General features: G+C 45.0%; 1 protein-coding gene across 1 annotated transcript; it reads right to left on the bottom strand.

Annotated features, from left to right (window-relative positions):
* Window positions 1–1,710: 1,710 nt before the first annotated feature.
* LOC123084815 (uncharacterized) lies at window positions 1,711–12,264 on the bottom strand. The gene is made up of 14 exons (XM_044506326.1): window positions 9,805–12,264; window positions 9,584–9,712; window positions 9,305–9,493; window positions 9,158–9,225; window positions 8,026–8,633; window positions 7,746–7,928; window positions 6,221–6,319; window positions 5,335–5,420; window positions 5,054–5,263; window positions 4,634–4,906; window positions 3,863–4,007; window positions 3,422–3,555; window positions 2,525–2,605; window positions 1,711–2,418 (listed from the first exon to the last, which is right to left on the bottom strand). Exons 1-14 carry the CDS (start codon window positions 12,244–12,246, stop codon window positions 2,332–2,334), a joined length of 4,734 nt encoding a protein of 1,577 aa, XP_044362261.1. The 5' UTR covers window positions 12,247–12,264; the 3' UTR covers window positions 1,711–2,331.
* Between the last annotated feature and the right edge of the window lie 337 nt (window positions 12,265–12,601).

Below are 12,601 nucleotides of genomic sequence, written 5' to 3'. Positions count from 1 at the left end.
AGTGCAGATTGTGTACAACATAACAGCAATAACAAAGCACTGGAACTTATCCAAACTGCATTTTTAGAGCCTCACTTATAGGCTTAACAAGAACACAAGAAACGATTTATAACACTGAAATTCTAGCACATAACAGCAGCAACAAAGCACCGGAACCTCTCCAAATTGAACATTTTTGTAGTACTTAACACTGAAATTCTAGCACATAACACTGGAAAATGTGTAGAACTAACATAGTTTTTTTGTACCAACAAGTGGTACAACTGAACAATAAATTGAAGTACTGAATATACCAGGCTAGTCTATCTGTACACTTTGTAAGTTTGTAGCAGCACCAGATATGAATAGGCTAGAGTTTCTTGTAAGAAATGAACAAAAAAGTTGCAAAGAAGCAACAATAGTATTGGCATCTCTTGACAATACATTTCCCTTCAGGTTTTCTTACGAGACAACTGAACTGAATGAGCAAGGGACGCACAACACACTCCTGCGATGCGGTGGCGCCGGGTCTCGTCCATTCTCTACAGCGACGCAGTAGGCTCCTCACTCTGCTTGGATCCAGCAACCTTCGGAACTCCATTTTTTGGTCAACTGAGCTTGTTTACACCTCCCAACTACATAATTTATTGGAACCTCACACCCCCTAGTCCAGCCCTGGAGGAGGTGTTGCAATCGTGGGCTTCGAGGATGACGACTAGTCAGCGGCGGACGCCAGGGAGGCGCCAGAGGTCGCGACCGTTGGGGCGGAGGGGGTCCAATGGATGGGTTGTGTTTCCGGCGACAGCTTGCTCGGATCCATGGGCGGCGCCATGGGAGCTCCCGTGAGCAGAAAGAAAGAGATGATAGAGAGGGAGGAAGGAAGGAAGATGAAGGGAAAAGGAGGGAGCAAGGGGCGACACTGCGGTTTGGCTTGCCGGCGGTGGCTCGCCGGAGGAGGATGCGGCGAGGAGGGCTCGGACTTGGCGACAGGGAGGAGGAATCAGAGGAAGACACCGTCGGCTGGGGACTTGGCGCGGGAGAGGAATACGGGAGGAAGACTTATGCGTGCGATGCCGATCGAAGGGACACCGAGTGATGTGGCGGTTTTGCAATCGGGCACAGGGTTGCCAAATACATATTTCGATACTTAATATGACAAAGAGACACTTGCAGGCTTTGCATGAATAACCAATGTGACTCTTAGTAATGGTTTCATTTGCTTGCAGGGTGCGCCTATCCGGTGAACGCCCAGCCGACATGCTACCCGGGATTGTACACTGATGCCGGTGGCCGACTATGGTGGGTTGCTCTGCCGCTGGGGTCGGCGGCGCCACCCTCCCCTCGATTCCCCTGGTGCAGTGGCAGTTCCCACCCAACCCGGGCCAACTCCACCACCCTGCCCTTTGCCAACCTCCCCCCTCGCTCGTATCTGCCCTAGCTCTGCTTGTACAAAAAACCGTGGGTAGGGAAGTGGGGAAGTGAAACTGAAATGGAGAGTGGACTCTGACGGTGAAAAGGGAGAAAAACCAGTATCGAGCCATTTGTTTTGCAGTGAATGGTAAAGGTTGCTAGCCCCCAAATGGGTTACGTTTTATGCTCGCAGGGCTGCTGCTCTCATATTCGTGCTTTGGGTGTCGTGATAATTCCTGCCCATGTGGCAAATCTAATACTAATTGCTGCTAGTTTGCACAAAAAAATACACTACTAAACAGCGAAATAACAGCGACAGGAGGACCAGGAGCAGTAAGTTTATGTGTTCGTCATGGCCAGAGCAAAGGGACTTCACAACATTCTGAGATAATACATCTTGTCAATCGGAATGATAAGAAACCCCATCCCAAGAATTTGCAACAAAAATAAAAATGAGAGCAGCCCTTCTCCTTTCATGATACCCATCCATTGGTCACACACAACACAATACAGCATTCCTCCACATCACAAGCACAGAAAAACCGTATATATTGATAGGCTCCCAGCATATTCAGCAGCGCTCGTGAGTAATTTCTCTGGGGCGGCACATGATCTACTAGAGTTATCCCCGCTTACAGTCCTCCACGGCAAAATCGCATTCGACAGGATATGGGGTCAGGCTATATATCCAAAGTTCAAAAGGAAAATATATATCACCACTTCTCTCCTTTTAGCAAACGCTCGGATGACCATTTATTTAAGGCAGGGCTCGACAAAACCGACAGGCCAGTGCAACTGCTGAATTACCACCATTATCCCCCATAGCTCAAAACGAATTTTGTATTCTATCGCTAACCTTCAGTCACCAGGAAAAACATATATCTCAGAAGACACGTTAACCACGCCATGGCACAGCACAGCACCCTTGAACTTTGAAGAAAATTAATTTGCAGCTTCAAAGAAGAGCACTTGAGGTTGTAAATGACCTTTCTCACACATAATGACCACATCAGCCCAGCTACCAATAACCTACACAAACAAGGAACAAACATAAGATGATTTTTCTTTAGTAGGTAGGGTACAAGAAACAGGAAGGGGGGTTTGATTCAGTGGATAGGTTTATATATCTTGTTACCTTAACAGTCTGGTCATCATACATGACCCAGTGCTCATCCTCGAAAGCAAAGCAATGATAATGCTGCCCATAGTAACAAACCTGCATGTGTAAGAAATATCAAAATACAACTCGCATTAGATGCTTTAACTGATACGTTTCAATACTCTTGAATTACTGGATTTTAGTATAACTTGCAGAAATACAGCGATAGTTCATGCTGCTATAATTGTGTGCCTCGATACAATGATTTAGAGAAGCAAATACCAGTTTCTATTCAAAATCTAACTTGAAAGAAACGACGCTACGTCATACCACAAAATGCAGAATAACAAGTCTAGACAAGCATGTCAGTATATGATACATGTAGCATTTGGCTACTGCAGGTAACATAACACACAAACACATGACATTGCACTACCTCCTGTGATTCACAGGAACTGATTTGCAAAATGTTAGTTTTTTAGCAGTAGCGGCAGCATATTATAGCTACTTAAGTGGTTCATACCAAGTATACTGGCTCTACTGCAATACAAAGGAATCCCAGCAGAATATGTTCACTGCTTGCTCTTTGTACTGAGGTATAACTTAGCCTAACCAATACAGCTGCAGTCATATCATCGGGATTGTTCGAGCGCAACTCAGCAATACGTAATAGCACATTCGCATATGATACAGCGAGCTCTGAGGATGAAATATTAGCTACCCAAACATATTTACGATTTTTGTAACTTAAGTCCATCCTGTAGTGTATAGTGCAAAGTACAACAGGAAGACTAGAGATCTTTTAGAGCTGCGTGTCTAACTTGCACCATAAGCAGAACACATTTACTGCAGGTTTAAGGAAGCAGCAATTAACAGTACCATCAGATGTTCATTCAAAATGGGAAAGAACATAACAGGTACTCGTAGCCATACCACTGACACCAGAAAATGCTTGCTTCCTTGATCTAGACCACGGTAGAAAACACTGATGTCTATCTCAGTTGAAATACCAGCCAAGGTTGCAGCTATGTCACCAACACTTTCTTTGCTGTTCTGCCATCCCAAAACTAAAAAGGAAAAATTGATGGGTAAGAGATCCAAGTCAATAAATGATTTCATCAAACACAGGACATGCAAGAACGCGCACATGCACACTCACACATAAGTGAATAGCAAATGTAGAGGATATGCGAGAAAAGGATTTAGTAGAGGTTCCTTTATGAGATTGTAAACTAAATAGTGAAGCAGGCAATCCTACACTGCTAAAATGCATTTTAAGAGAGTATTACACATCATCTTTTAGAAAGACTGGAATAAAAATGAATAATTGCATGTAAATGTATGTTTTACATGAGAAAAGAGAAAGAAGATTACCAACTGTAAAAACATGAGGGGAACTAGAAAGAATGTGGTGTATATGATTTGGTTTTCCGCAACCGCCAACATCAGGATCACAAGCTAGCTGATCATTCATTATCACAGTCTTCAAAAGATCATCAAATGGATCTGGACACATCATCTGTAGCATGGAAGAAAATAAAAGTTTCAATCAAAGCATATCAAAAACCACAGAATACAGAGCAGACCTAATATAGCCCCCTCATCTCTTTCCCAAGCTCAATTTGCTGCCCTAAAACACCACAACCTTTACTTAAGGCTTCAGTGTATCAAAATTTTGAGTCGCTTCTCTCAAGCAAATCCTAGTTTTGATTTTGCATAACATCAACGGCAGCTTTGCTGCTTAACATGGCCACCAATTGCCAATGTTTTATGAGAGCTCGATCTTGCCTAACTCTCCTACTTGATCCAAAGAACGGCCACTATGCTACCCGCGGGTGGCATGAATTCTCACCTCAGTCCAGATTTTTTATACAGAGGTTGTACTCTAATTTCTTGACCATGGGACCCAATGCCAGCAAGGATCTAGTCAATGCTATGTGGGACTAAAGTATGGATTGTTTTGCACCAGGACATTCTGAAGGGTTATGACTTATGACACATGAAAGACCTAAAGTACGCAACTTGAAGTTCTTCACCATTAAACTTGAGAAAGAGTTGAGGGGCATAAACTGGACCCGTTCAGCCAGAAAATAAGGGGACACGAGAATAACAAGCATGAGATTCAACATAAGGAAAACAGCTAACCTTTGCAGTTCGAAGTGAACTCGCATTGATATTGTGGAAGAATGAAGTATACTTAAGTCGTCTAGACTCTAATCCGCAACTGTGGCAGTTCATCCGCTCATAGACATCCATTCCAAAAAGGCAATGTGCAATGCAAAAATCGCTTGCACAGTCCCACGAGCCGATAGAATTGCTCTCATGAGATTTAGCATGGCAGTCAGCCTGAGAAGTGTACGACTTATGCAAGCACTCAAAGATGACACCCAATACCTCAGATGCATCATTCATTTGTCCCTGCAATAAAAATATATTATACAATGGTCAGACAATAGTGATAATCTCAGATTAACAAAAGAGCCATTTTATATATCATTTGGATAACAAAATTATATAGAAATGTGCCCAGCACACCTAGCCATGGGATAACAGACAGAAATATACCTCCTGAAAGAACCTGTTGTTAGGATAGGATTTGCTCAAAGCTATCCTCAAAGAAGTAGGCGCAACGGCTTCTCCTTGCCCCTCAGATGCTTTGCTCAAGTCAACGAATATATTATATAATGCACAGACAGCACAAGGATCCTCAATATGCTTATGCAGTGATGATGTTTTAAGGAACTCGTGTCGAAACCGCTTCAAATGCCATAATGACTGCAGATGGAGGAACATTATGTGAAAAAACAAAGCACACTTGCATAAGCTTCACAAGTCTTGACATTTACCTGGATAATCACATTCAGGAAACAGTTGTATTCTCCAGCAGCATTTTTAAGGCCAGCCCCATACACTTCTTTCCCATTTGAAGCGCCTGCTGCATCATCATTAGTGGAAGAATAAGTTTAAAGTAGAATTCCAAATTACAAACGACCAACATAACAGACATAAATGATCATATTAGCAGGGTGCAGGGACTACAGAGAATTAATATCAGAGCGTCGTGTTTATAGGATGAAACTGATCATGTAAATCATCATGTAGTAGCACCAGCATGCAATCTAGAAATCTAAAATGATAATGAAGCCGCAGGAAAATGACAAAAGGCACACTTCTAAGTCCTAACAAAACATAGATCCTTCAAAATTGCAGCTTTTATACGTAACATTTAATACATAGCCTTGCAAAATTACAGATCTTATCAGCTTTGCATTTGAATCCTACTCCCTCCGTTCCTAAATATAAGTCTTTTAGAGATTTCAATATTGACTACATACGGATGTGTAGACATAGTTTAGAGTGTTGATTCACTCATTTTGCTCCGTATGTAATCCATATTGAAATCTCTAAAAAGACTTATATTTAGGAACGGAGGGAGTACAATTCTGCATCTCACAAATCATCGAAGTTGCGTCAGTGCTAAAGTCAAACTAGATGTCACCATACAAATGCTCCAATTCAAATCAAACAGTTGATACAAGGAAAGAATGTTCCATGTAATCTAAATCACAACTACGCATCTGTAGCAATTAAAGAACGCCTTAAAACAATATAAGAGCTTATTAATGATGCTAACTAGTTGTGGAAGAGATATATCCATGGGCTTTCAAGGCCCAAGACAAGAGATTGTGAAGAGAGAAAGAAAACAGCAGTTGAAGAACAGCATTGATGTACCAAGGCTTTGGTGCACTGCTTTTCTAAGGTCTTCTTCAAACCTTTTGTCAGAATCATCCTTGATACATACAATTGCAGGTGAGATTGCCCCCTTGTCAGCTGGACATGAAAGGAAAGGCCAATGAGGAAATTTTTGACATACTACGCATATATAACAAGTTTGCATTTCAGAAAAAATACAATATATAATGCAAGGACAGAGCACAAAATTGGAAAGTACTCCCTCTGTACCGAAATACATGTCGCTGGAGTAGCTGAACTTCAGCTGCTCCAGCGACATGTATTTCGGTACAGAGGGAGTAATATGCAGAAGCAGGATGTGGCTTTAGTGAACAAGATACAGGTGGGCGGTGGCTTGGTCAAGGACACGTACGTCAATAACTAATCCTCCATCCTGTTAACAAATGCTGGTTTGGATTATGTGCGCTCAAACATTGCTTAAAGAAGACTTTGTGAAGATAGGTCCATAACTCCATATGCACCCCTTCGTGCGTTTCTATATTTAAACAGATCAGAAAATCCGTAGCACTACCAAAATGTTAATCGGTTTAACAGAAGTTTGCCGGTTTGGATTATGTGCACTCAAACATTGCTTAAGGATGACTTTGTGAAGATAGGTGCATATAAAGACATTTTCGGAAGTCCATAGTACTACAAAGTATTAATGTAGACACATATACAAAGTTAATCCATAGCACTACCAAAATGTTAATCAGTTTAACAGAAGTATGCCGGTTTAGATTATGTGCACTTGAACATTGCTTAAAGAAGACTTTGTGAAGATAGGTGCATATAAAGACATTTTCAGAAGTCCATAGTACTACAAAGTACTCCCTCCATCCCATAATGTAGAATGTTTTTCGACACTAGTGTAGTGTCAAAAAGCGTCCTACATTATGGGACGGAGGGAGTATTAATGTAGACACATATACAAAGTTTCATGAAAAACATAATCATACGAGTACTGTGCCAAAAAGTAGAGATATCAAGTTATATAACAAAGAGATGTCCATATCCTTTTGCTTTTGTACAAAACACATATGATCATGTTTTTTATCAAAAACACTGTAGGTGCCTAAATTAATATCATGGGTTCATTCTCACCTCTGCCAAACTTCTCCTGTCAGTACCACTTTGGATATTAAGATCAGACGCATGAAAATGATGAGTCGATTTGTCTCCAGAAAATGTACCGGTCTTATAATTCTAGTACGTTTCATAAATGCATTCCAACAGATACAACCGGTAAAAAATGCAGTTAAACACTGATGGCGTGCAAAAATGGCATGTTTGTATGAACTGGGGGTACAGATGATAAGGGGAAGCAAACCATGCATGACCATTCTCTAATGATTAAGTAACACGAGAACATGGTGCTTCAATCTGTTTAAAGACTTCACAAACTTTTAGGTGTACTCAGGAACGAATTTTTCATGGTAGGTAGAGCAAGAAAACATTCCACGAATTAGTTTTGAGTTTAAATGATAAATACTCCAGCACTGCTTGAAAGTAGAACGACATATACCTTCCTCAGCTTTGTTGGCATTCCATGGATCATCCGAAGAAAGCACAGGTGGCAACTCATTTTGTTTTCCATCCTGATAACTGTTACTAGAAAAGTCAGCTACTTTGCCAGAACTGCTCCATCTTGGAGCTGTTGTACCATTTTGACGACTAGATGCACTATCATCACCATTATGAACAGCACCTGGCATATATGCAACAACAAACATAAAATAGTTGGATAACAGTTACCAAGGGAATTAAACCAAAAGGAGAAATTTGGACAAGACATAGCCAACAACCTTGGATGTATTTCTTATGTGGTTGGCTAGTACTGCTCTTAGGCCTTTGGATAAGAGGATTAGTTGAAAGTTTTGTATTCTGAGCATATTTCCCAACTCCGTTCATTTTCAGTGCTGGCTTAGTGAAGTCCATATTGCTGCTGGATAATGCATGAGCTCCCGGAGAGCGCAGTCCATTCGGCTTCTCCCTGCGATTGTTCTCAGTCTTTTGTGGCAGGTCCACACCACAAAAATCAGAACTAGAATTCTTTTCCCGCGAGGGAACTTTAGGAAAGCGAAAATCACCAAACTTTATCCCTTCAAGATAAGCAGGTGAGAAATTATTGGGTGCACTTTGATGGTTATCCTGATGCACGTTTGAATTTACATCAGTTGAATAACCATTTGTCCAATTATCAGGAGCTGACGAAGTACTTCTGGACTGTTCGGCAAGATGTTTCTGCTTTGCCTCCTCCTCTATCCGCCTTTGGTACTCCAAAGTTTCCTCCAGTTTTCTTTCCTCTGCTTCAAGTTGTACTCTATGCCTATGCTCTTCCTCTTGTTCATTTGAGTACTCATCACTTAGTGAAAGTTTGCCGTCGAAGTCATCACAATCAACAAGAGTCTGACTGCAGATTTAACATGATCAGATAAATTAAAGACATACACACATGAATGTCCTAAGCCAAAAGAAACATGATGATGTTGAAAACCATGATTCAATTGCTGACTATTTTTGTTCAGACTGATCATGCTAAAAAGCGAAGAGAACTATTCAATCCTCACAATTTGTTTAACCACTATCTACCCTAAAGAGCTCTAATAATGAAAGGAGTGTGCCAACTACAAAAAGATATGGAAAACAATGCACAACGTCGGGTGAGGTTTACATGATTCAGCAGCTCTACAAACAGAAAGTTTACGAGATCAGTAGATCTTGGTAATTCATTCTGCAGATACCTTTTCTCAAGTAAATTATGCAGAAAACCTGTTATATAATCAACTCTGACATGGATTTAAACTAGTAGTGCTGAGTAACTACAAATATGCACAGGACAAAAAAAAAGCACTGCAAGCATTTCACTGGACAAGTCCTCTGGCAACTGAAGGATGCTACACATATCAGAACATGGAGGGTACAAGCATTACTTACGCTTGCTCTGATGTTTCCTCATCTGCACTGTCCTGGCGAACAATGTATTGATCACTCCAGCTCAAATCCTAGAAAGTAATAAAGCAAGAAACAAAATTCAGTTGTGTACAAAAGCAGAGCATACAATATGATCATACTCATAACTACCTTCAGATCCTTATATCTCCGAGAATCCTTCATTCTCTTCTTGTCCTTTGATTTCTCATGAGATGGTTTTTTATCACCCCCTTTGTTTGCATTCTTCTCAGCGTCTAAAGCAAGTTCAGCCAGAAAGGCGTCTCTTGCTGCATCAGATCTCTCTCTAGCATCCTTGTCCGCGAGCTCTTCCAAATGGTTCTAGATTACCACACAATAACCATAGTTAAGAAATGAACAAGACCACAAAGCAATAAAACAATCAGGTGTACAGGGATGCAGTATACAAACTCGCAAGAAGGATTTCAGGAGGGGGAGAAGAATTGATCGATAGTCAACGAAAGCAGCAGGTTCAAGCTTGAGATCCAGTTGCTGCATCAGAGCTACACTTCGCATAATCCTAGCGTCTATCTTGCCAAGCTGCAAGTGGAACAGTTAAGAGAACAGATACCATTGTTGCATATTGAAGATTATATAATTTCTACTGATAAATGCAGTGCCGGAACACTAACCTCCGTAGCTACGTGTTCCTTCATCCTCAAAACAATCGTCGGCACTACTGAATCACTTGGGTGCATAAAGTCATGCAACCTCCAATCATCTATTGCTGACCCATCAAAGTCACACTGGCGTGAGGTCATCCCAGAAAAACCTTCATCATAACCAAAGTGTGAGGTGCGAACTTCCTTCAAGATATTTGAGATTGCATCGTACTCAGAGCTGCGAAATCTGGTCTCCAACAACTCCTCCTGACGGTTCCTCAGGAGATCCTCGTATCCTTGATATGAATACCGCCCCCCACGGTCCCTTAGCCGTTGCTCCTCCTGTATAATATTGTTCACAGCAAGCACACCCTCCTCAGTGTTCAATTGTTCATGCTTCATTTCACAGAAGTTTTTCAAGGCAGATGCCTCCTTGTCGATCATATCAAGAATCTGCATCCCCTGACTTGTCCTATCAACAAGCATACAGTTCCACTCTGACAGCTGCTCTCCTATTGGAGGAGATCCAGCATACAGCCACGAAAGAAATTCATCAGTATCAACATTCTCAGGACCAGACTTCGACTTCCCACAAAATACCCGGCCATCAAGGATCAGTGATGATGAAACAGAATCCAGCGTAACACCCTCCAGGATAGTGTTATTTTTGGGGAAACAATCTCCATCACCTAGTTCGCCATCCTTCTCTGAGGACCTACTAAGTCCACAGGACTGCATTAGGTCCTGCAAGAACTTGAGAACCTTTTTCAGTGATGAGGCATCCAAGAAGCAAATGCAGAGCGGCGACTTGTCAATCGAGTGATTAAGCAACAATGACCCAGAAGGCATCCCTCTAAGTTCGTCCATGGCAAAATGTATCACCCTGCTCAGATGGTTCATTGAAATGTTTTTGTGCTTCACAAGGATTTGGAACAACGAGTGGATCCTCTCCAGAATCTTCGCTCTTTCATCATCATCAGACAGCGGCCACTTCCGGGCACCTTCCCTCACTACCACTCCAAAACCATCACACTCCTCATTGTGTGGCGAGGCTGAGGATTCTGACGTGTCCGACTTGTCCTTGATACTCCAATTATCGGACGACATTGAATCTTTGTCCCTGTCTTGGCCGATGTTGTCCGCTTGCTCATCCTCAAGCGCTTTGAGTGCCGCAGAAACATCCACCGGCCTCCAGCTCGAACCAATGAGCATTGCTGCCCAGTCAGCATCAATCTCCTGTGGCAACATAGCCTGCACTTGACGTGGTAGTGCACTCACATGCTCCCGCAATGAATGTGCCACGTCTGGGTAGCGCTCCTCACAGATGCCACATAACCAGAACTCCCAACACCCATGTGAAGTGGCGAACTCTACCACCTCATCAAGCACAGCAGGTGCCGCAGCGGCAACATCTTTGTCCTTATGAGTTTTGTAGTACGCCTTGAGCTCAGAAATGCTAGTTTTCAGTAAGGCCAGCCTCTGGTCGACAGGCAGAGCGGCCCAGAACGCACGCACCTGATTCCTTTGGTCGGATGCTGATGAGGCTGCTGCCTTTTTGGACCCTCCCTTTCTCCGATCAGCACGATGGCCAGCCGCGGTGGACTGAGATGATGAGGAGGGGGGCTCATCTCCCTGCTGTGACTGTGGTGGTGAGGAGGAGAGAGCGGCAGCGGCATTGTTCTGCTGCTGCTGCTGCTCCAGCAGCCTGAGAGCAGCGACCTGCACCTCGATCTCCTTGCGGCGCTCCTCGACGGTCTTGGTAGCCTTCTTGATCTCGTTGGGGCGTCGCGGGGCTGGGGCCGCGGGCAGGAGCTGGAGCTCCAAGGGGTCATCCGCCAGGCGGAAGAAGCCGAGCTTGTCATCGGAGCCGCCGAGGTTCTTGACCCAGGTGGATATGGATGCGAGATTGGCCTTCTGGACGAGGTTGCGGAGCTCGGCCCGGAGCTGGTCGGGGTCGGGGGCGGGCAGCCTGAGCGAGTGGGGCTCCGGGTCGGAGGGGTCGTCGATCCTGAGCCCGCGCTCGCACTCGGCGATGACCTCCTCGTAGGCGCGGTTGTCGCTGGCGGCCTCGTAGAGGAGGAGGGCGCGGAAGTGGGCGAGCTCGAGGGAGTCGGGCGCGAGGTCGACGGCGCGGCGCGCGGCGAGGAGGGCGGCCTGGTGGTGGCGCGCGCGGGCGGCGGGGTCGGTGAGGACGGCGGCGGCGCGGGAGTGGACGGTGCCGTGGGCGCGGAGGAGGAGCGGCGACCCGTCGCCGTGGCGGGCGAGGGCCTCCTTCATGAGGCGCAGCGCCTTGGGCTGGTTGCCCCGCTGGAGGCAGGCGAGGGCCTTGTCGCACTCGGCCCGCACGGCGGCGGGGTCGGGCCCCGCCTGGGCGGCGCCCGCCGGCGCATCGGCGAGGCGGAGGAGGGCGCCGGCGGGCGGATGCGGGGGCGGAGTAGGGTTTGGTGGGGGGCTGCGCTTCTTTCGGCCCATCGGGGGGAATGAGATTTGGGCGAAGCGTTGTGCGGGGCAATATATGCCTATCGGAAATGAAAAGAAAATGATGGACGCCGGAGGAGGATTTCCGACCCCCCCTCTGGCTCTCTCCCTCTCTCTGTGGGCCTCCACCACCTAACGCGCCGGTAGGGAGGAGTGCGGATCGGGGAGACGGGCGGGGGTAGATGGATGGGATGGGATGGGACGGGGCCGGGGGAGGGAGTCGTACGCGACGCTGCGTGCGCTCGTGTCAGCGTCACGCGCCTTTCTCCTCTCGGCTGCGCTTGCTTGTCCGTCCCCGTCTCCCTCTCCCACCGTCACCGACGAGACGGTTGCGGGCATGACGAATCCT

This window comes from Triticum aestivum, chromosome 4A, assembly GCF_018294505.1.
Source record: "Triticum aestivum cultivar Chinese Spring chromosome 4A, IWGSC CS RefSeq v2.1, whole genome shotgun sequence".
NCBI lineage: Eukaryota > Viridiplantae > Streptophyta > Magnoliopsida > Poales > Poaceae > Triticum > Triticum aestivum.
Note: the sequence above shows the minus strand (reverse complement) of the source record. Positions and strands in the feature narration are given on the sequence as shown.

Excerpts from the sequence above, each read along its gene's own strand:
- LOC123084815 (XM_044506326.1), bottom strand. The coding sequence starts at position 12,246 with ATGGGCCGAAAGAAGCGCAGCCCCCCACCAAACCCTACTCCGCCCCCG. Across the intron at positions 5,264-5,334 it reads TCCTGAATGTGATTATCCAG|TCATTATGGCATTTGAAGCG; the intron begins GTAAATGTCAAG and ends CTCCATCTGCAG. Across the intron at positions 3,556-3,862 it reads CCCTCATGTTTTTACAGTTG|TTTTGGGATGGCAGAACAGC; the intron begins GTAATCTTCTTT and ends TTTCCTTTTTAG.